Below are 23,922 nucleotides of genomic sequence, written 5' to 3' on the forward strand. Positions count from 1 at the left end.
AAGCTAATGTCGCTGAAAAAAATGCACCTCCAGAAGCCTGTGTGGCTGAAGGGATATATTAAAGTTACATATTAATTTTGTTACTTATATTCTACGTAATGATGCTCGTTATTATTTTGCTCTATCTTATTTCTCGTAAGAGACTTATATAATATTTTATAGAAAATGCACCATTAATAATATAATATGTAATCTCATAGGGATAGAAATGGGTCGTGATACCGATTGTTATTCCTGTTAGTGCTTGTTCAAGTTTAAAACTCACCTTTCAAGTTACTTCTTTCGGCGACCTCCAATTCCTTTAACCCTTTGTGTCAAGCTCCAGGTTTGCTTGGGATTAAGGGTTTCTGGACATCTGCGAGAAAGAGCTTGATAGCTCGTCAGATTCCTCCACTCTCAATAAAGATTCTGATTCTGAAAGGACACACAGAGGTTTTTGGTCGCTCTGTCTCCTCGGGTTTTAGCTGAGAGTGGGTCCAGGGGTACTTAGCTATGACTGGTGGGAAATGTACAACATACTACAGATGATCCAACACTGGCAAATGCACTCCAGTCACTGTGCATTGTATAGCAGAAGTAATGGTCATTGAGAGTTAGAGCATTTATTACAGACAAGAAAACCAAGCTTCTTTGATGCATCTTTACACAAATTCGTTACACAGCCATTCCTGTGGATGAGACGTGTGCCAAGCAGATGAATGGTTTTACTCTTGATAAGAATATATTTTTTATATATGATGACAGAAACTGTAGAATTGCCAGACTTATGTGATGTTATGATTGGCTGGCACTTGTATTTGGAAATGCTCGAGCTGGATCTGCCGATGATGAATGTGTCGATGAGCGTGACGGGTCTGACGGGTCTTCATGCACGGTTTCCGCTTGTGCCGCAGCCGGAGCGCCCACAAGTAGGCAGCGCAGCAGAAGAAGAGGATCGCTTGCTTTCCCCTGACGGTTCCCGCGAGTTCCTGACACTCCACATCCCCCTGCACGACATGGGCGCTGCGAGCCTTGGGGTCAGCGTCAAGGGGACCAAGGATCGCCGAACAAACGCGGATCTGGGCATTTTCATCAAGACCATCATCGCGGGAGGGGCAGCTGCCAAGGTGTGCCAGCATGCTGGCGCACAGCACGCTGGCGCACAGCCCGCTACAGCACGCTATGGCATGAAATCAGTGCACAAACATAAATAAAGAAATTTTATTCTCTACCATTAGATTTAGGTTGTCTGTTCTTGCAACTTAAAATTAAGTTAAAATTAAGTTGCAAGAACATCAAATTACATTTAGGTTCTAGATTTGAAGCTTTCGTGACTGCAAGGATTCAAAACAATAAAATCACGACGTTTCGGAGGCAACACAAGCTTCCGTCTTCAGGTGAAACCGTCACAGCAAAATATCTGTACCTTATATAGTGGTTAAGGGGGGAGGAGCCAGGAAGGGCAGCGGGGGAGGAGGAGTTGTGAAGTGGTCAATTACTGCTTTTGTTATACTGCTAGGTGGGTAAATGAATTAGATACGATTAAGCCGCTCTTTGTTATGCTGTTTGTGCGCAAGTCACTGTGGGATGAATGGACTCGTGGTCAGGGACGTGTTGCGCAAGTAACTGTGGATGTACATAATAGAAAAGGAGCGGAAATGCCCATGTTTATACCAGTGTTGGCTGACAATAAAGAGTACTGTTAAACGTTAGGGATGTTAACACTCGGTGAAGTAAAATAGTGCCTGTCAGATAAGATGGTCCAAAAATGTGTAATTAAATCTTTTTTTTTTGCATGGTTGATAACATCTTTCCAATGATTACTAAGTTTGTACCCATCATCACGGTTGAAATTATGTCTGTGTTTGTATATCTGAATGGCTTTGTGTACAAACCTTTGATGGTAGCCAGAAGGCTTGCAGAGCACCTTAGTCTCGGAGAAAACAATCTCATGAGAGCCCACCGAGTTGTAGCAATGATCGGCAACGGCAGACGACTCAATTTTGCCGTGTTTTAAATCTGACTTGTGCTCGCGGACACGATCAGAGACATGACGTTTCGTTTCCCCAATGTAACAGTCACCACAGCTGCAACTCAGTTTATAGACTCCAGGGTATTGCAAGTCAGGAATGACATCCTTCACAGATGGAATTGGATAACGGATTTTATGTACTGTACTGAATCGGACTTGGATCTTATGTTTGTTTAGAATTTTGGAGATCCTTTTGGTCACGCCTGCTATGTATGGTAACGTGACAGTTTTGATCGGAGTTTCAAGTTTCAAGTTTTTGTATGGTGGGAGAAACAGCTTGGGAGAAACAGCTTGGCGGATGGTGCGTTCAGAGTATCCGTTCACCCTGAGGGCCTGATGTACATGTCTCAATTCACTGGCCAGGTGGTGTTGGTCAGAAATGCCATGAGCTCTGTGGTATAGCGTTTTGATGAGAGAATTCTTTTGAGATGGGTGGTGGTGAGAATCCAGTTTCAAGTAGGAATCTGTGTGGGTGGCTTTCCTGTAAACAGAATGTCCCAAGGATCCGTCAGGTCTCCTCTCAAACAGAATATCTGAGAATGGTAGTTTGCCATCTTTCTCCACTTCCATGGTAAATCTGATGGATGGATGTCTGGAATTGATGTGGTCCACGAAGTGGTTCAATGCTGGGAGGCCATGTGGCCAAATGACGAAAGTGTCATCCACATAACGTTTAACAGTACTCTTTATTGTCAGCCAACACTGGTATAAACATGGGCATTTCCGCTCCTTTTCTATTATGTACATCCACAGTTACTTGCGCAACACGTCCCTGACCACGAGTCCATTCATCCCACAGTGACTTGCGCACAAACAGCATAACAAAGAGCGGCTTAATCGTATCTAATTCATTTACCCACCTAGCAGTATAACAAAAGCAGTAATTGACCACTTCACAACTCCTCCTCCCCCGCTGCCCTTCCTGGCTCCTCCCCCCTTAACCACTATATAAGGTACAGATATTTTGCTGTGACGGTTTCACCTGAAGACGGAAGCTTGTGTTGCCTCCGAAACGTCGTGATTTTTATTGTTTTATTTTTATTAATTTTAATTTCATTTTTTACCTACGTGACTTTACCGAAAGAACTAAGAGTATACATTTAGGTTGTCTGTAAATAGACAAAGGCAGCATGGTGGTGCAGTAATAACTCTCGTGCCTCAGAGTGTGAAGAACCGGGGTTCGATTCCTGACTCGGGGACTTTTCAGTGCACGGGTTTCCTCTGGGTCCTCCATTTTGTATATATTTTTAACTTTTGCACCGTATGTAGCTAACCGTGCTAATCGGAGTTACCTCCTACAGTTAATAATCCACCACACTGTCATTGGTGTTGGCCAAATATTCCAATGTAGCAGGATCCGCCTGAATAACAGTCTTCAGACTCAGCGTGGCTTTCTTAGGTAAATGAGTATATGCTGTTGTTGGTACAACACATTGCTTTTTATGGCATACTAATTAGGCTCCAGATTCCACCAGAAAAATGTGCTGCTTTATAAGACAGTTGTGGCGCAGGCGTTGGCACTGACTTGTGTGTGTGGCTGTCATTTAGGATGGGCGCCTGCGTGTGGACGATCAGCTGATCGCCGTGAACCGCGAGTCGCTGCTCGGTCGGTCCAACCTGGAGGCCATGGAGTCTCTGAGGTGCGCCATGTCCCGCGATGCCGGCGACCCCTCGCTCATCCAGCTCGTGGTGGCGCGCTCGCTCGGCAAGCCAGGACCGGTGAGCGGGGGCTCCTGCAGGAGATGCGGGCATGGAGATCAAAGGAAAAATATAACAACAACCTCGGATTTTCATCCTGCTATTGCTATTCTCATGATTACTGTTTCCGTGAACTTCACTCGTGAACACATTGGACAATCACAACTTGTTTTAGATCCATTATGGTCATCCTCGTGGCAGCTTTGGCTAGGCATCGAACAAAGACGGTCAATGCATCGCGCACTTTCAGATGCGCTTCTGCAGCCGTCTGGAACGCTCTTCCAATATTAGGAAGCCACTGGAGTGAAGCACTTTAAAATCATCTCGATTGAAAACTCATTTATTTAGAACTGCTTTTTGTGTTACGTTTGTTGTCCTTTCCTCCGCACCTCTGATTAGCTCAAACATGCATGCATAGATATTCCACAAGGCACCGCTCTCCACGGCTTAGACTCATCTCATTACGCATTGCCTCTCGTGTGGCCCTGTAGACGGAGGCGGAGTCACACGCGCCTGGGTCAGCGGGGAACACGGCGGAGGTTAACGAGCGCCGAGTGTCGGCCACGCAGAGCCCCGTGGCGGCTCCTGACCAGGGGCCCGTCGACAAGTCTGCTAAGCCGGCGAGCACAGGTCCAAGCACAGCGGGCACATGCACAGCAGGCACAAGCGCAGTAGGCACAGCTGACTCCTCTGTGCTCCAGCAGACAGCGCCCACAGCCAGAAGTACAGCTCTGCTTTGGCTGCCTCCCACGTGACAAGGGACAGTTTGCAATAAAACGAGTAATTCACTTGGAGTGAACCATGCACAATACAATCAGAGGTGAAGGTAAAGGTGCAGCCACGCATTTGCTGGCTCACACCACTACTGGCAAAAGGGCCTTCACTAGAGTGAGCTCTCGAGAGCCCCTCTAGAGGGTATTTTGTAAACTCTTTCATGCTTACCGGATGTGTTAGTGTACCCACACTCCAGCCTGCCCATTTTCTGTGCTATACCCATTCATGGTGCTGGGTGGACAAAAAGGTAGTAGGGTGGATTTAAGAAATCTTTATCAGTTTCAACTGCCACGCCAGGGGATGGGTCCGAACTGGTGACCTATGGATTGCCAGTCCAGTGTACTAACCATTACACCACGGCAGCTGCCCGACTATGGAGTTGTCTTAACCAAATTAATCCTGGGCACCAGATGAATTGCTCTTTTCTTGACGGGTGACAGGGGCCTGGCAAGGCACAACTGAACGGGATGACTTGGGTGGCCAGGAGAGGAAGGCACCACAGGCCCGGAGCGACCCCTGGGAGCCGGGCACCAGCAGCACGCAGGGGTGAGATGGCACAAGTGTGTACAATGCTAGGTGCTGTTAGTCTGCACGCTCGCACACATTGCAGGTTCAGCCTGAACATAGGTGGACTTGGTCTGAGAGAAAACGTGAGTTAATTAGTCACTGAGAAGTTTCCCTGCTTGGTGATTGCGTGATCGTTCAAATTAAAGTGTTTTTTGTTGTTGTATTTAATGAAGGAGCTGTCTCCGCAGGCAACTGGACCCAGCGCTGGCCTTTCAGCGGGAGGGATTTGGCCGACAGAGCGTATCGGAGAAACGCACCGTGCAGTATGGAGACCCCAGCCACCTGGAGGTGCTCAAGGCACGCAAGTCCAAGAGCATGGACATGAGTGAGTGTTTGGGCGTTTAACTGCACAATTCTGGACAGCCCACAGTATAGTGTGGGCATGCCCATCTACCTATTCTGGGTTCAGTGTTGGCATTCATTTATGTAGTTTAATGTGCCAATACCTTGTCCCGTATACACAAATATCTGGAAAATAAGTAATACAACATATTCCAAGTCAGTGTGATACAGGACTGTCTTTCCATTCTAGGTTGAAGCGCAGGGTTTTGTGCAGGTAATGATGTCGAATTGGGCAATGCTACATTCCTTTCTGCAGAGTGCATGCATTTTATTGGTGTTAGCAGAGCAACAAGCAGAGATGAGGGCAGACAGACTATTTTTGTTTTTAATCTGGTGTAATTGCCTCTTGGAATGACTGTTTTTATAGTGCACTTTCAGCTATGATATGAGCTTGTAAATGAACAAGTATAAAGTGCTGCCACACCAAGCCATCTCCTAGCAGCCACAGTGCCAGCAGGGCCCGCTCTCTAAAACGCTGTCATCAGAGTCATCCCAAGCTGCCACAATTGTCACTTCTGGGTTGAAGTGATCTGTCGACTCTGCCCCCTGGGGCGATGTCGTATCGGAGAGGATTGCACTCTTGTTGGCCCTAAACTGAAAACACTCGTAACCACCCAGCATGCATTTGTGTCACGTCACTGCAAGCCTTGCACTGGGTGCAAGGCATGTCGCGGCTCATGAACACACCCAGATAACAGCGGCCAAAATTGATTGTCGCACCATGAAGCGAGCTTGAATTTAAGTGACCCCTTTTCGTATTTGCTGAAATTTGGTGTTGACCAAACATGCCATTATAGGACTACAGAGCTTGGCCAATTATTGGCACCAGGTCTGACTGCTGTCCCACTTGACTGGTTTCCCTCGCTTCTGAATCATTATCTCTCTCTTTAAGAGTGAGTGAAAACTCATCTTACAATATTAAAAGATACTACTGTACCTTGAAGGAGGTTGTCTCAATGTTACGTGGACTACTCCGCTCTTCTTATTTTCTGTATCACTGGTTTATTAAACTGTCTTTGTGAATCCTAACTCAAAACGGCTTAGGGCCTTTAGTTTATGATCCAAACAGCGGACATCGTGAACACATTAATAGAGCTTGTTGTACTTTTCCTTGCATGATTAGTGTATGTAACACTATATTTGCATGTCTAGTTGGCTCTATATAATGCTAGCCGTGGTTTTCGTACTCGTGCTACTGCTGTGATTCTAATGAACATACACAGCATGTGTCTTGAAACTGTAAGAATATTTCCCTTTTGTCAAACGTGGGCACTGAATCTGAACAGAGAAATTCTTCTTTGTAGTAACTGAAATGCGGTGAAAATTACTAAACGTTTCTCTATCAGTAAACTTGGATATTTAACATGTTTTAAAGATTACATGCCCAGTAATAAATCGTGTACAGTTGAACTGTTGAATACATAACACAAACTAACCATAATCGTCATTGTGGAGAATGTAACTCACAAAATAAATGAGCAGACAATTTGCCTCCTTCCCATATCGGTCCCTCCATATAAGAATGTAAAGTATTTTTTACAATTATGCACTCCCAGAATGCCGTGCGGTTCACTGGATGCATACGACATACGTGTTTATTTCTTGTGGAGGGACAGATACGTGAAGGAGGTGGATTGTCTGCTTGTTCATTGTGGACATGTTATGATTTTGTTCTCTTTCCTAAAGCCAATGTAATGATGACCCCTCACTTGAAATCGTCGGAGCGATATGCAGATGTTTGTGCAGAATGGCTCCACTTACTCGACTAACCCACCTGCTCGCCCCCTACCCCCGCAGTCGCAGACGAAGGTAGCGTGCATGCGTCTGCTGAAACACGCAAAGGTGAGGCAATGGCTGGTAGTTTACTTGTAGATGCCGCAAGCCCTTGCTGATTGCCTGCCCATTCACCCGGATAGTGCTGAAGTGTGGGCTTAGCGGCGTGCGATTCGTGGTGATTCTGATTGAATTTGCCACTCGTTGCTTTGCATCCGTCAGTGCATGTATGTACGTATGAATGGATAACACACACCCCATGCTTAGAGTGGGCTCCCTGCATTCTTCAAGCTTGTGATTTCGTGTCTATCTTTACATGGTGGGTTTTTTCGTGAGTGACATGTATTGTCTATTTTTTTCTTTCTTTTCATTTTGTAGCAATATTTTTTACTTCGGCATGATGAGTACTCTATGGATTATTGTGGAAAGCATTCTCCTCCAGTTATTATCTCGCCTGCTCTTAAGCCTTCAGGCACTGTGAGCCTACACACAAATGCAGTTTGCTGTAGCGGAGATCTCGCCACACGACCAAACGAGAGGCATGCGCATCTGCGGTGGAATACAGACTCTTACCAAGAATGCTTTGGCCTTAAAAAATTATTTCTTACAAGATTGTTCATGGTGTATTGGTCAGGTGGCCAGTCCGATTGCTTCTCAGCACAGCGGTTAAAACAATGGAGTCAGTTTCTCAAATCCGCCCCTCACTGTTGCCCACCCAGCAGTGTCAATGGGTCCACCCCAGTCAGTTGATCTGCAGATCGTCTGTGGTGGGGTAAATTGTGGGTACACCCACTTCTTCAAATATGCCTGGTCAACGTGGAAGAGTAGACCAAATACCCTCAAAAGTTTGCTCGAGCGGAGGCCCTTCTGGCATCGGTGGCATAATCAAGAAATTCCAGTGCCGCCGCACATTTACCTCGACCTCTTCACAGTACCAATACAATAGGCCAGTGTCAGCGAGGAGGGGTGTTCGTGAAAAAGTCTGAGTTAAAGCTTGTAAACATCTCTGTAGTAGCATGCTTATCCTGTATGTGCGCTGCTGCTGACAGACACGCTCATTTATTTAGTGCATTAGGGCTCTTTGCAGGGGATGTTCGTCGGGGTGTGGCGAAGCGTGAAGGAATCCTCGGGTTTTGTAGGTCTCCATAAAAAAAACATTTTCCTGTAAAATCCCAGCGAGGGTTCAGCAACTGGTCACTCGGCAGAAGAATCGCAATGGCAGTGCCCGTATCTGCTCAAGGGGAAGAAGTGGAGCATCTCGATGGTCTTCTGCTCTCCAGGTCGTTCTGTGAAAGTTGTTGAAATTATAAGTGTGGTTCACTTTACTTCACTTGATGTGGGTTGCAGTCCCAGCAAAAGCTGCTGAGTCACAGTTTTTTTTAGGCCAAATCATGTTAAATCCATGTTTATTTTTCTATAACATTATTTTGCTGTGAATGGCTTTTAAAATTAATTTGACCTTGCCAACTTGCATTACAGGAAATATATTTATATTGGCTCATATTTGTGCACTGTTTTCAATTTCTTCTATAAAATGTGTTTGTGCTGATTTACATTGGCTTATTTTTTCTCTAATTTTTATTTGGCTGTTTTTGCTCCGAATTTTATTCGGTTATTTTTGCTCTGATTTCTATTACATAATTTCTTTGCTGTGCTTTTGAAATTTTGTTGACCCAGATCACTCTTGCAAAGGAGACTCCTGTCCTTTTCTTTTGACTTTACACCTGGTTAAACAAAATACACTAGAAACTTGTCTTTATCCACAGTATAAGAGCCACGTTATGCATGCCGGTGTGCACGGTTCACGGATGCGACCAAGCCAAGCCTCAAGTTGCCACTACTGCCGTGTCTTCGTGCGCCCGTGGGCTCTACAGGTTCCTCAGACGGGTCCGTTGGGCCTGCCTTGGGCCTCAAGATGAGCAGCTCGCTGGAGAGTCTGCAGACAGCTGTGGCCGCGGAGGGTGGCCGCGCTGAGTTCCTCTTCCACCGGCCGCGCCCCCCCCGTCTCATCCGCGGCCGTGGCTGCAACGCGAGCTTCCGTGCGGCCATCGACAAGTCGTATGACACGCCCCAGGATGGCAGCGACGATGACGATGATGAGGATGACGAGGAGGAGGAGGATGCAATGGACACTGGTACTTTGGCAGAAAATATTCGACAACTCTAAATAGGGCGCCCAGTTTATTGTTATGTTCATACCAAATTCCTTGAACTATTGTAACGATTTTCCTACATGTGTTTCATTAACGTTGTAAGTAACCGTACAACATGTCGCACCCGAGTGACAGGAGAAACTGTTTATTGTGTTTATTAAGCCGGCGAGAACTCAAGAGACCAGCATGGTCCATTTGCAACAATGACCTGGGTCACCAAAATGACAGACACAAGAACGTAGACACTTGTACAGCAATGGAGCAAATAGATATGAAATCAAGAACAACCGCATTACAGAAACTCGAAAATGCTGCATAAACTTAAATCAATATGAAATTTAAGTATTTTTTCTGAAATGAAAGTTGACTAGAAAAATGTACATTTAGAAACTTCCAAGTAAAATTAAGTTACAGAAATATAAGAAATGGATTTGGAGTGATTGTCACCACAGTGTGTGAACAGACAAGATTATATTAAAATACCAAATAGACACCTATTGCAAGACATCAACTCTGCATTAACCACACATGCTTGTGGTAAAATATGCAAACAAAGTTGCTCTAATAATATATGCATTGTCTTTGAAACCGATTGGCCTACACCAAAGACAGCCTTCTTTATTGTCTTGTCCCACCAGTGTTCGACCAGAGAACACCAAGGGGCGAACATTTACAGCAGCCCAAGCTGTGCATTCATAGCTTGGGCTGCCAGAAATGTTAAAGCCTATTCTTCTTTTCATCAGTTTTATACTGGCATAAAGGTCCCATAGATAGACAACAATATAATCCATAATACAATTGCAAGTGAAGTTATCAAACTTTACACTGTAGTTCTTTTCTGTGTGTGTCCTGGCAAGTACTCGGGTTTCCTCATTGACTTTCAGTAACTGTAGACGATGTGTACATTTATGAAATGTGGACCGTGGTACTAGCGTACACACATCACAGTATGTGTCTCATATGTTCTCTGTGACACGTTCATCCTACCCTTCAGAAAGTTTGAGCCAAGGTTGGATTTCAAAAAGTCAAATCCTTACAGTCTGCCTCATTAGCAAGCATACAGCACAGCTACACTGCCATATTTTATTATTTATTTGGCCAAGTTGTTCATTATTGTATTGTATGTAGAGGTGACACTTGGTTTCTATAATCTGGCACACTCCGAAGTAAACATGTTGATGATCAGTAACTGACTGCCTGTGGTTCGGAGTACATTGGGAGGAATGGTAACTTCCTGCAAATTCTCAGTGGAGGAAGAGGAGGAGGACCCGGAGGAGGCAGCCAAGGGCCTGGGAGATGGCGTCTCTGGGGCCCCCACCGGTCTTCCTGTCCCAAGCGGTAGCGCCAAGACCAAGCGCAGCTCTCCCAGGAGCAAAGACGCAACTCTGGAGTCTGGCGCAGCTGGCGACAGGGAGTGCAAGAAAGATAAGAAAGCCAAGAAGCTCAAGAGCCTTGGCATGGTGTTCAGGTAAGATCAAGATCATGACCAGAGCTGGCAATGCCACTGCACCTCACCAACACTTTCTACCCTCCGCCAGATCCTGCAGCTGCTGTCAAGGAGACACACAACCTCCGAGGTCTGCTCTCCACGGTCTCCCACTATCTGCTCTTCAGACTTCCCTTTGGTTGCTATACTTGTGGAGACCACTCCAAAGCCTGTCTTGGCAATCGGCCCTCACCCAGCTTGCCGAATCATATCTGACACCCTCATTTGCTGTGTTCTCTTCTGGACTTCTGCATTACTTATCTTGTCTTGCCAAGCAATTCCCTGTGTCCAACTTAAACACCTGTGCTCAAATGCAGCAACTTCATTTTGAGCTGCTTAAGATCAAGCTCTGTGATCTATACAGTGATATTTTTAAGTTATCAGGTTAATGGCTGAATGTAGTTCATTCCATGTTCAAAAACAGGTACATTGTTATAAATGTTGAGTGCATTGTAATAAATTGATGATTACAGACAAAGCAAATTTATGATTCCAGTCAAGTCACATTATATGCGCATGCACAAAGCTGGTGAAATTCTCTTCGTGGTGAATTCGATTCTTTTGAGTATTGTTTGTTTAAGTGGATCTGGTCAAAAGATAAAGAGGTTGGAGATGTCTTCCTAAAGACGTGCACTTGCCTAGGTTTGGAAAAGTGAAGAAAGAAGACAGGAGTGAGCAGAAGAGTGGGGACAAGCAGAAGGTGGTGGATAACAAGGCGGCCACAGAGGAGGAGAAGGAGAAGATGAGGGACGAGCAAGAGAGGTGTGTGTGTGTGAGTGTACGTGTGTGTGTGAGTGTACGTGCGTGTGCGCCGCCAACACGCCCCGTCGCGCTTTAAGAGAAGTTGTCGAATCACTTTCTGAAGTAATCAAATGGCATGTGTCTTGAGTTTGAGAAACAACAAACAATGAAATGCAATAGTAGGTACGATCCTAATCACAACTCCCCCAGGAAGTTTTGTCCATCTTGATCAAAGATATGAAAAGGGGAGTGTGTCTTCAACAAAGTTGTGCTTTTCTTTGTTTCTTCACCTGCACTGCTCCACTGTGCAATTCCATCGTGTCTTTTGCCAAGCTATAATAACCGTGCTCTATTCACGAAACCTGTTGACTCTTACCCATTACAACTATAATAGTGCTGTTTGATGCTGGCTGCTTGTTGTTTTAGGCCTTTGGGCCCTGCACCCAGCATTAACGTTATTTCTAGGTGCCTTTTCCACAAGCATGAAGTGCAGCTTGTATCAGAAAACCCTTGAACTTAGCCTTGGTGTGTGTAACAAAATAAATAACAGCCTATTCGCCTCCCTTACACATTCCATCAGTCACACGGCCTTCTGAGAGTGCATAATTTCAGAGCATGGGTTCAGTACAAGCCACCTCTGGACCGGTATTGACATTCAGTGTCACCAGTCAGGCTCACTTGAACTAGTGCTGTTGAACTGCCAGGTGTTTATAGGGGAGGAACTTCTCTGTTATATCTGGGTCCTTGTGTGAGTGAACGCTCCTGACATCTACGTGATGCGTGCACCATTGATCCGGCGTGGGCGAGCGCAGGATCCAGACAAAGCACAGGGAGATTCGCGAGCGGCAGGCTCGCGAGCTGAAGCTGCAGCAGGAGCGCGAGCAGCTCGCCGCTCAGTCCCGCGGGACGTCCGGCTACTACGAGGAGCACAACCCGGCCTACGCCAGCCTGGGCCCCTCCACGTCACCGCCTGCTTTGCACAAACCACCTTACGTGAAGAACAACACCAAGGCCTACGCCAGCGAGGACGAGATCCGAGCCATGTACGCCAAAGTGAACAAGGCGGGTAGCCTGCCGAAGCCTGTCCCCCAGTCAGAAAGGTCAGTGTTGAGTTTCTTTTGTTTGACCCGGTGACAACTCAAGGGACGAGGATGAGTCTCGTTTGCAAAAGTGACCTGAAATGACAAAAGCAAAAATATTCACAATGATGGAGCAAATATGAATCCGAGCTAAAAAACCATGTTCCAGGTGACATTTAAAACAGTGCCTGAACATAAATCAACATGAAATAACAAACTTGTCTTATAACAAAAGTTGGCTAAGAAATTATTTTATATATAAACATGAAAATGGATTCAGGGAGATTATCGCATTCATATGTCAGCAGTTGTTAAAAGTGTCATTTTCAGTTTCACTTCTCCAATGCATTTCAACGGTGAAAATATAAGAGCCCTGTAATGTATGTAATCTTCACCTGTAATGGTGAGTTTGACCGAGATTTTCGTGGTGGGGTTTTTGTTTCTCTGCCAGAATGCAGGCAGGGGGTCGTGTGAACTCCTACTACGAGGAATGCAACCCGATATACGGCCGGACGCGGGACGGGGTGCCCAGGCACCCCCAGGCCAGTGGTGGGGGCCCACGCTACCACCGCGGGGAGGACGGGCAAGACGGCGACCCCGCGAGAGACATCTATGCCAGGGTGGCCAAAACCAGCAGCCTGCCCAGGCCTCAGCCCGACAGGTAGTGATAGCGCCACACCTTTTATTGAAGCGAGCGGCAATGGCGCTCACTGTTCGCTGGGGCAGGAAGCGTTGAGGAATGGCTCGCACAGTTGGCAACCTCGTGAAATTTACACGGTGATTTGGTTTTTAGAGCCGGCTAGGGTTGCCACCTTTTCTGCAGACCAAACCTGGACATGTTTTGCAGTCAAGCCTAGGCCTCTGAACACTGTGCAATGCACTGCTATCAAGTTCAACACAATACCTATACCAGATCTTGGTACAAATCAATTTCTGCCATCTGAATGCGAACTCAAGTTCCCAGACAGATGGCAACCCAAGAGCCACATTACCTTGTTCACGCAGGCGAAGCTAATGTTACGTCCCCTCACAATTTGGATAGCAGATGATTTTCAGATTGGTTATTGAGGTTGATACCAGAAAGACAATAACGTAGCCTTGTGAACATTGTTACAGGTTCTTTACGATCAAAATTGCTGCTCTATTGTTGATGTGATATTTCTTTGACATCAAGCGTGTCGCGACGGCAAGGGGAGCTTCACTTATTCTGTTTTATTTTAAAGACTGTCACATGTTATAGACATGAATGGTTTAATGAGCTCCTAGTGAGAAGCCAGCCCTTGCTGTGAGAGTGATGAATGCGCTGTGACGTTGCTCATGTAACTGGACGTTTCAAGGCAATTGACATCGCATTGGAAATGGTTGCACCCGTGAAGTTGTTCTCGGGAAAGTGCCTGTTAGATGTGGGAGGTTGTCGAGTTGATGTGGGCTTCATCTTTACCCAAGGCTGCGCGTAAGTCTAATCAAAGTTGAGATCTGGTCTTGGGCTACTGTGTGCAGCGGTGGAGGTGGTGATCACGTCAAGTGCAACTCTTATCATGTTTCCAACACATCACTGCCAGGGAATCAGGGTGGTGCAGTGGTAACACGTGTGCCTTACAGCAAGGACACATTCTATTCCTGAATCGGACGCCTTTCTGTGTGGAGTTGGTATTCTCTCCCCCTGTTTTCCATGATTTTCCTCCTGGTTCTCCTGTTTCTTCTCATTGCTGTGTTGGCCAAACATCCCCATGTATCAGAAACTTCCTGAAAAAGATGCTTCGGTGTCAGTGTGGCTTTCCTGGGTAAACAAATCATTGCTATACAATAAAATCACAAAGTGTTTTTGTGTACATAATCTGCTGTGGGCATCTGACTGATGTGTGCTACTAGCGCTGTCTGTAAAATGGTTGACAGCATGATAGGGAGACAGCTCACAATCCTTGGGAAAACAACATTTTACATTTCTGCTGTTTGTCTAAACTATTTCCCTGGCAATTTGACAATCGAAACCCGCCGGATGGCTCAGCGCGAGAGCAAGCGGCTCGCAATTGGAAGGTCGCGAGTTTAAACCCTTCCTGGGGGTTGAAGTGGCCCATCGTCCCTCCGGGGTTGATAAAATAGGTAGTACTTTGTGGGAAGGTCACCAGTGGTTGTCCTATGGAAGGACTTGCCTCCACCATAGGAATGTCGAATCCCCCCCACTGGCTTAGCATTATTAACAGGGGGTGAGCACTGCCTCAATGCTGATTTTAGCAAGGCATCACTTTGACTTGACGTTGAGTACAAGTGAAATGCTCGCGGTGCGATTTCTCTGGCTGTGGGAGGTGTGCGGTTGGGTTTGGATGAGGACCAGAGAATATTGTCGCATGCCCGGGTTGGCACTGCCTGCCTGTGGCACTGCACTCACAGATTTTTTTAGTCAATTTCGATTATTGCACAAAGTGACATTTCACCAAACAATCCAAAAATCACCGCAATATTTTTTTTAATGTATGATTTCACTTGTTTTCCCGAGAAGCTTCAGTCTCAAGGACCTCTTTCAGGAGGGTCCTGCCAAGCTTTCACAGCATTGGGATGTTTGGCCAATACCAGTTTCATTATATTTTAGCTATCGAACCCAGACCCTTTTTGCTGTGAGGCACCAGTGTTACCACTGCGCCATCCTGCCGGACTAATGAGAATGAAAATTATATTCTCATTTTAGCCGTGCATCCAGGGAACTTAATGAAAGTAAAATTGTTTGTGGTGTTTTCACAGCAGAGCCACACATGGCTACCAGTGGGTACAGAGAGAAGGGGGATCGACAGCTCGTGATGGGTCTGATGACAAAAGGGCACCTTCTGGTGCAGAGCACTCTCGGGTGAGTGTCAACTGAGTGGCATGCAGTGGCACTGCTATGGGTGGGAATATAGGAGAGGCGAAGGCAATTAAGATGGAACGTGGAAAGCTGGAAGAGAATGGAGTGTCTAAAATTAACCATTGAAAAGCACATTGAACTCGGTGAGTGTTGCTCACTGTGGCAGCCCACCGCCACATTATGCAATCTGCCCAAATAACGACAAATCTGTGTCTCTGTGAAAACACAGACGCTGCCTTGCTTGGCAAGCACAACGCTTTTGCTTGAGCCCTTGAGGTCACCGTGGGTAAGGCTGAGACGGGGTAGGGCATGCCTACCTGGCAGCTGTCGCGCTTTACCCTTTTGGCGACTCCTGAGATGGCTCTTGGCCGTCTGCTCCACCACTAATCGCTGCATGGCTTCCCTCACAACGAACACACACTCCTCCTACCTTCTCATGAATGAGGCAGAGCAGTGCACCTATGCCTCGAGTGGCTGCATGTGTTGCAGATAAAATAGCTGCACCTTTAGCCACAGTGTGCACAAGTCCTTTGTGATGGGAGATTGTAAAGTTTCATATTGATGAGTCACATGGAGTATATAAAGCACATGCCTTTTAGTTTCGATTAATATAAACAGCTTGCATGTACGTTGTATTATCCCTTATTCATATTTAGTTTATGTAAAAAAAAACAATTATCTTGTATATCGAAACAAAATAGGTGGTAATTATGCTATGGGCGGTTGATTGTATATGGCTCGGCATGTTTAACGTGGGATGTTGGGTTTACGATGTGACTTTTATTTTGTCCGATGTACTTTTAGCCAATGTGCCTTTTGGGGTCACCAACCCCTCAGTCTGATTTGCCATGAGGCTACCTATATTGAATTGCAGTTTGTAAGCCGCATTGATATTTATATTGAGTGCTGATGTTTTACGCAATATTTTCTCTAAATATTAACACAATGCAGTGGCTATGCATAAATCTAACCATTTTCTACAGACCGCCATCACAGGGGGAATATAACTACAATTGAACCCACAGCTTCAATCATGTCATGTATAAAAGTTTTATCCGTTTATGAGAATGTTTAGTTGAATAATCTGTGTACATGGTTCACAGTGTGGGAAGCAGGAGACGATAACATGAAGTGTATTTACACACAAGAGTATTTTTCATTTAAGGCTGTAACATATCACGCATGTCGATAACCGTTGCACATTCTAACGCATGTGTGCCGTTAAATAAAGTATACCTTGCTAAACTCATCACTTCGTGTGCTGAATTTGAATTACCCACAATCGCTTTCATTTATTGGAATGCAATTCAAATTTCCAACCCATTTTGTGGCTGTTGAGTCTGCTAATAAACTGCGCAGTTGGCACAATTGCATGGCTTTCCCACTAATCCGCTCTCCGTTCAGAGTGCACGAACTCTTGGCTCCAACACGACCGCATGCACACACTTGTCGTCTTGGCTGCTGAACGTTGCCTCCAGTATCGACGGGTTCGAGTTCTACAAACCTTTCTCAGGATGCGCATTCATTTTGGATTATCTTTGCCCTCGCGATGTGTTCGGTGCAGATTTACCAGTGGTGGCTACTGCTCCAATATGCTGTACTATTATACCATAACACAAACCTGGGACCTATATCTCACTGAAAGTTGAAACTGTTCTGGGGTTTTGCTTACAACAGTGAACCATTGTTGATGAAATTATGCACTGCCAGAAGGTCATATGGCTGATGAGATGTGTAGAAGAATTAATATATTTTTTTACATGTGGATGTTACGTATTGTCTGCTGATTTATTTTGTACAATTTTACAAGTCATCCTGTGTTTCGATGGGCACACATCACCGGATGTTGTTTTAGTTGCAAATGTAGAAATGCTGTTTTTGTAATATATTTGTATTTTTGTATTGTCTTTTTTCCAAGTTACATCACAATTGTTCCAATCGATGTAACACCGAGATGACAATTTCCACTTGGAGCTCTTGCAGAAAGGATTACATCAGTGCATGTGAGAACAGCTTTTGGAAGATGATATCACAGAACTACATCTTATATCCATTTGCCTCTCATATATAGAGGCTGCTACACCCAAACATTTGCAGATCACTCTTGCAATTGAGGCCGTGTGGCTAATGGGATATGTAAAAAGACATTTTATTTTTTATGTGGTGACATATATGTGGAGGCGTATTGTCTGCTTATTTAGAGGCACGAGAAGGATCAATGCACAGGGTGCTGTGGGTTTGTATAAAACGAGCGGCGCTGTAGTTGCGTGGTGAATGCATGCTTGCTGCTGTGTCCTTGGCCTCGGGGGTGGTCTCCTTTGCCGCCTGCGGCTCGCGTGGCCACGGGGGGCTCCATCCGCCAGTCGCAATCTGGCTCAGAGGTGCGGGGCGGCCGCAGTTCGGTGCCGCTGGATGCCCAGCGCCGGAGCCGCTTCCCAGACATGAGAGACCTCCTGCCTCGTCCTCAGAGACGCGTCTCCTCCCCCACCAGGTGAGGCCCCCGTGCAACTGCCTGCTGGATTTGCCGCAGCTCTTCCAAGCCCTCTCGGCACAGCCCGGGCTGTGCCGTGTTCTGCGGACAATTAGCACACTCCAGACGCACTGCTGTGTGCACTTTACCATGGTCTTGCAAGCACGGGTATAGCCTGTGAACACCGGTGGTTTGTGAAGGTGCGGTGTAGGGTTGTTAAATGAAGATCTGCAAACTTATAAGAATCATTTACCCATTCTGAATTCACGAACCTAATTAATTTCAGGATAATTTTAGTAATAAATACACTGATTATCTCGTATTACACTTCTGCATGGTACATTTGCCTTCGTTTCTCACTTGTCAGTTAAAAAGCAAAGGTGCAGCCCTGCAATTGCTTGTTCAGGCCACTGGTGGTGAAAGGACCAAAGACAAAGACCCCACGTATAACCTTAAAAGACTGGAGGAGCAAGTGGTTGTAGCCAGCACCTATGAAGGCCAGCACAGCACACGAGGGGGTTGGTGGCCAGCACCATACCCGGCCGCCTTTGTCTTCTTAGTGGTAATGTTTACACACCAGGTACTCATTTAAGGCTGAGCCGACCTAGGAGAGGCCCAGGACCAGTTCAGATAATCGTCAAGGGTGTTGACCGTGAGCAGGAATTGAATCTGGGTTGCCGGGGTAGGCATACCCACACTTTACCCTACTACACGCCACCTTTACACCACCACATTAATACTGCTAGGTGGACAGAGGCGAGAGGGATTTAATTCACTTTTATAAATCAAATTGGTAATCGACGACGTCTGGATTGCACATCCATTGTTTTGCTGCAGCTCCCTTCGTTGGTGCATGCAGCAAACTGGTAACCATTATTTGCAAAAAAAAATCATGCAGTTACCGGTAAACGGCAATAATTTTTTGACATTGCATTTGAGTATTTCACTTGGATAATCGTGGAGTTGGAGCCTCTCAGGGTGTCGATTGAAACACGCGCAGCAAACGTGTAATGACCCGTACACCTTTCAATCTCTAACTTTTGCAGCATGTATTTACACAGTGAATATGGCACCAGTCAATCGCCACCCTGGATACCCACGCACATTGGATGTTGCATCTCTAGGGATTGTCCAGGTGAAATTTTTGAATTCATGCATTTAAAAAACCCACCTGTTTGTAAGATCAACTGTGAGTGTTTGTAATTCAGGCAAACCAAGCGAGCATCACGCCCAGCAGAAGATGCCCGAGCAGAGAAAGTGACTTCACCGTCTCGAGGAGACCCAGGCAAAGCATCACGCACGCAGCCACCGCCCTCTGCATCGCTCAACTCTGAAGCTCCTTCCAGCCGCTCCCGACATGCGAAGCAGCAGCAGCAGCAGGCGGAGCAGCCTCCGCGCCACGCGGAGCGGCCCGCGGGAGGCGTCCCGCAGCCCGCAGGGATGGGCGTGTTGGGGTTTCCTCGACTCGCAATCCTCTCCACGGGCTCTCTACAGCGCCGTGCCACCACCTCTTCGCAGCGGGACACAGGGCGCCCTGGCCGGACGGGACCCACGGTCGGGGGCCGTTCGGTGGAACTCCAGAATTCTCCTGCGCAACTCACGCGTATTCCCCGCTTCCATTCGGCGGGTGCTGGAGGGGGGCACCACCACTACCACCAGCAGCATCAGCAGTCCCCACCGGCCACGCAGGCCACCCACGCAGGCCAGCAGCAGGACCTGGCTAGGTTTGGCTTTCAGCCCCCCAAGGCCCGTCACATGTTGAAGCCCAAGGACTTTCAATGGGGCCAGACAGCAGCGGTCTAGCAGTTAGGGTTGCCACCTGTCTGGGTTGACCAGAACAGTCTGGATATTGGCAACCATGTTTGGGTTGCAGATCTGGAGGTAGTATGTGTAACTCTGTCACAATATACTTTGCAGTTCTGATAAACTTCGGCTGATTGAAAATTACGTCCCGGTTTGGTCTACAGTGGAAAAGGTGGTGATGTGTAGTGCACTCAAGCCAATCGCGTGAGCTCTGTTTCACCTTGGGAGCAATACAGTTTTTACATGTTTCTATTGTACGGTCGTGGGCCCTGGCAGCTGTTTGTAGGGTGCTGCTGCTGCTGTGTAATGACTTTCTAGTAGTTTGACGTAATCTTGTTTAATGGACCCCCTCCGTCAATTTTTTGGTTTTGGATTGTTGCCTCCTCTCATCACTTCCATTGCTGTGCTGCACTGGTTGCCAATGAGGTACGAAACCACGTGCGTCTCGACATGTGAGATAGTGCACACGTAAGGCCATGTCCCATCATTTGTTTTGAAAGCAACACAAACGGTGTCAGAAATTTAGCTGATCAGGTGGCAGCTCAGTAGCATAGCGAGCGGCTCGCATTCGGAAGGTCGCAAGTTAAAATCCTTGTTGGGGGCTCAAGCAGCCCATCCTCCCTCCGGGGTTGATCAAATTAGTACCACTTCATGGGAAGGTCAACAGTGGTTGTCCTATGGAGAGACTCGCACCCACCACTGGAATCTGGAATTCCCCCACTGTCTCGGTGCTGTAAACTTGAGATGAGCATCATTGCCTCGTGTCATGAGCATAAAATCACAATTGTGTTGGCTGGCAAGTGTGGGAGGGCCTGGCAAGGGTGGTTGTTAAAAGGCAGTGAAAGACGTCACCAGCTGCTTTGTAACGGGGGTGGTCAGCTCTGCCCTCACGACGCCCTTGCTCGTTCAGGATACGAGCGCTCGATGACTTCCCAGGGTCACTCTATGCTGAAATAAAAAAATAAGCATACAATCCGCCTCCACAAAAAATATATAACGTGATTATTCACTCTTGAGTATAATTATTCACATCCTATCAGCTACGTGGCCTTGTGGCCGTGTCTCATTTTAGAGAAGGTTTTTGTCTTTGTACATCTGACATCAGTATTCCATACTCAATGGTTCTTTCGGTAAAGTCACGTAGGTATAAAATAAAATAAATCACGACGTTTCGGGCGCAACACAAGCGTCCGTCATCAGGTGATGACTTTATTTGATTTTCTACCTACGTGGCTTTACCGAAAGAACCAAAGAGTATGGATTCCTGCAGTCACGAAAGCTTCAAATCAAGATGATGAGTATTGATTCAAGCAATGCTGATTGCTGATGAGACGCTGAATGTCAAAGCCGTTCCACAGTTTGTGTTGAACCAATGCTCCATAATAAAGGTTTTTTGGGTCAGATCGCGTAAATATATAAATGTGTCGTTAAAACCCACCACCACCCGACACAGCCAACTAGTAAGGGTTGTCACGAAAAGAGAACATGCCAATTCGTCACTAGTACAGCACAGCGGTGTGTTGGAGAACCAAGCCACAACATTTACAATCTGAGTACGACGTTTCGCCAGTAATTACATAAAATAATTTCTGTATTTTATGTACCGTGCCAAATCTGACTGGGATGTGTTGTTTTTCCAAATATCTGGCTAGTTTATCAGTTACTCCCGCAAAATACAGATTTTATTTCTAGTACAAAAGATGTCATACCGAAGCTATCAACAGAAGGTGTGTACAGGATTAACTGCACATGTGGGAAATGTTGTTAGGCAAACAGGACGAATGATCAGCACGAAACTAAAAGAACATTAGAGAAATTTAAAATTCTCCCAAATACAACTGTCAGCAGTAGCAGAACACGCGTGCCAACAAAGACACTCAATTAATTTTGATAATGTTGAAGTTCTGTGCAAAACCGGCTACTACTGGCCAAGACTAATTAGATAATCTATCGAAATTGAAAGAAATAAAATTATATTTCGATTTAAAGCTTTCGTGACTGCAGGGATTCATCTTGGTTCTTTCGGTAAAGTCACGTAGAAGGGAAGTAATAAAATAATAAAAAAATAATAAAAATAATGTTTTATTATGTTTTATTTTTATTATTTTATTACTTCCCTTCTACGTGACTTTACCGAAAGAACCAAGAAAATAAAATTATTTTAACCGTTCGGATAGCTACCGCCTTAGTGCTGCGTGGAAGCGAATCATCAAATAATACATTATTTAAATGCATGCCTACAAAGGGCAGCGTACTTCAATAGGGATTACCGTTGGTACGGCTATTTTAGTACGCACAATAGACAGTAAGGACAAGACCAAAGGGCTCGCATGATGCACATGCATAATGTAAGGTTGACTCAGTAATCCCTCCCCCCCCCCACTTTGCGCAAGAGCGCAGAAGCGTGGTCACCACATCTACGCCTCTATATGAGGTACGAAACAGGTGGACTTCACAAATCTGGCTGTCGCCTGATGAAGCTAGTTGTAATTACTGGCGAAACGTCGCACTCAGATTGTAAATGTTGTGGCTTGGCTCTCCAACACACCGGTGTGCTGTACTAGTGACGAATTGGCCACGTTCTGTTTACGTGACAACCCTTACTAGTTGGCTGTGTCGGGTGGTGACGTGTTTAACGACATATTTACGCGATCTAACCCAACAAAAACTCTAATTGATGATATTGGTCGCGAAAGCCTACGTGTTAAACTGAACCAATGCTGCTGAAATTATGTACTCCCAAAGTTATTGCTAATGGAATGTGTAAAAATACTTTTATTTGCTTGGAGGGACAGATGTGTGAGGGAGGCGAGTTTGTCTGATTATGTATCTTGTATTCTCCAAGATGCCACGGATGGGTCTGATCGTGGTATGCGGTGAGAACCGTGCATGCATCGATAGGCACATGGCAGACGATTCTTATGAACGTGTAACTGACAATATGTAGATTCATAACATTTCGTGATAACCGCGCATGCTGAGCCCCGCGGGCACAGATCCGTACAGCCACGCACAGCAGGGATCATATGAGGACCAAAGTTATATCCATAGACACGTGATCACTTGTATTCCCAATTATTACCCAGGTATGTTTTATTCAGTTGTGTGTGTAAGTTGTACGCAAGTTGTAGGCTTGTAACCTTTCAGTGAAGAACGCTTTTACAGCCGTCTAATGATGGCGTAGTTTAACATCATACCTTGGCTTCAGTTGTTAATTAGCGTGAATCGATAGGCATATGGCAGCCTATTCTCATAAACGTGTAACTGACAATATGTAGATTCATAACATTTCGTTTATACCTTTGTAACAAAAACATTAAATAAAAAGTACTTACAGTATGCAACCTCGCTTGTCAGTCTAATATCTGCTCCATAATTAGCGTGGGTGAGACCGCGCATACCAAGTCGATCCAGATCCCGTAGACCCCACTCGACCACCCCCAGGTACGAGAACTCCATAACGACCCCAAACATCCACCACTACCACCACATTCTCCATAATAATCATCACCACCTTCCATTTCCAGCAGCACAACACCCCACCATCACAACAGCCCTACCACCATCATGGTGTTAGGACTAGTTCCTTTATGGCAGCAGAGGTCTCACTCCGAGTCAGTCGAGAGGCCGCGTAAAGCTGTGTGGAGCTACATGGCCTATCGTTCCATACTAAGCTACGGGGCTTCTCGACCACAGTCATGCCCTCCCTTCTTTATGCTTGTGTAGTGAGTCCAACTGAGTCGTAGACGTTACCTTGGGAGCAACACTATTTATCCAATAAATAAACATAACACAACCTACACTTGGGTGTTGAATGCTCATCAAGCCATGCTACATCAGAACTAGACACCGGTTCGCTATCCCGGCCCGGACCACGAGCTGATGGGTCCTGGACCGCGTGGCTAGAGGCTTCTTTTACCCGACGTGGATCTTCTTCACCAGCAACACGAAGAACCCCGAGCCTCTCATGGGGCCCCGGTTATATCCCCCTGGGTTGGGGCTGGTTCCGCCCTTCGCCCCGCCCACCTTCCAGATCTCGCGAGCTCTTTCCCAAAGGCTGCCTGAGAGATCTTTTAGACCACGTGACCGCCCAGTGGCCCCCGTCCACCGGTCCCCCCCCTTCAATATGATTCGGTCACGTGTCGGCAGGTCAACCAGCGTATCATGCCCCAACGTAACCCTGGCT

General features: G+C 46.2%; 1 protein-coding gene across 3 annotated transcripts in view; it reads left to right on the plus strand.

Annotated features, from left to right (window-relative positions):
• Positions 1–23,080, plus strand: part of LOC144938291 (partitioning defective 3 homolog) — an 87,658-nt gene extending 64,578 nt beyond the window's left edge. For 2 of the 3 annotated variants that reach the window (XM_078866179.1, XM_078866181.1), the window contains 14 exons: positions 894–1,106; positions 3,560–3,730; positions 4,201–4,339; positions 4,924–5,029; positions 5,239–5,375; positions 7,190–7,234; positions 9,040–9,300; positions 10,567–10,786; positions 11,447–11,566; positions 12,358–12,645; positions 13,076–13,285; positions 15,364–15,466; positions 17,827–17,954; positions 19,142–23,080. In XM_078866179.1, coding sequence (XP_078722305.1) covers positions 894–1,106; positions 3,560–3,730; positions 4,201–4,339; positions 4,924–5,029; positions 5,239–5,375; positions 7,190–7,234; positions 9,040–9,300; positions 10,567–10,786; positions 11,447–11,566; positions 12,358–12,645; positions 13,076–13,285; positions 15,364–15,466; positions 17,827–17,954; positions 19,142–19,736 — 2,736 coding nt within the window. In that variant the 3' untranslated portion in view covers positions 19,737–23,080. The remainder of the gene's footprint in view (positions 1–893; positions 1,107–3,559; positions 3,731–4,200; positions 4,340–4,923; positions 5,030–5,238; positions 5,376–7,189; positions 7,235–9,039; positions 9,301–10,566; positions 10,787–11,446; positions 11,567–12,357; positions 12,646–13,075; positions 13,286–15,363; positions 15,467–17,826; positions 17,955–19,141) is intronic. The other variant, XM_078866180.1, reaches the window with a different exon arrangement.
• The last annotated feature ends 842 nt before the right edge of the window (positions 23,081–23,922 follow it).

Source organism: Lampetra fluviatilis, chromosome 21 (genome assembly GCF_964198595.1).
Source record: "Lampetra fluviatilis chromosome 21, kcLamFluv1.1, whole genome shotgun sequence".
Taxonomy (NCBI): Eukaryota; Metazoa; Chordata; class Hyperoartia; order Petromyzontiformes; family Petromyzontidae; genus Lampetra; species Lampetra fluviatilis.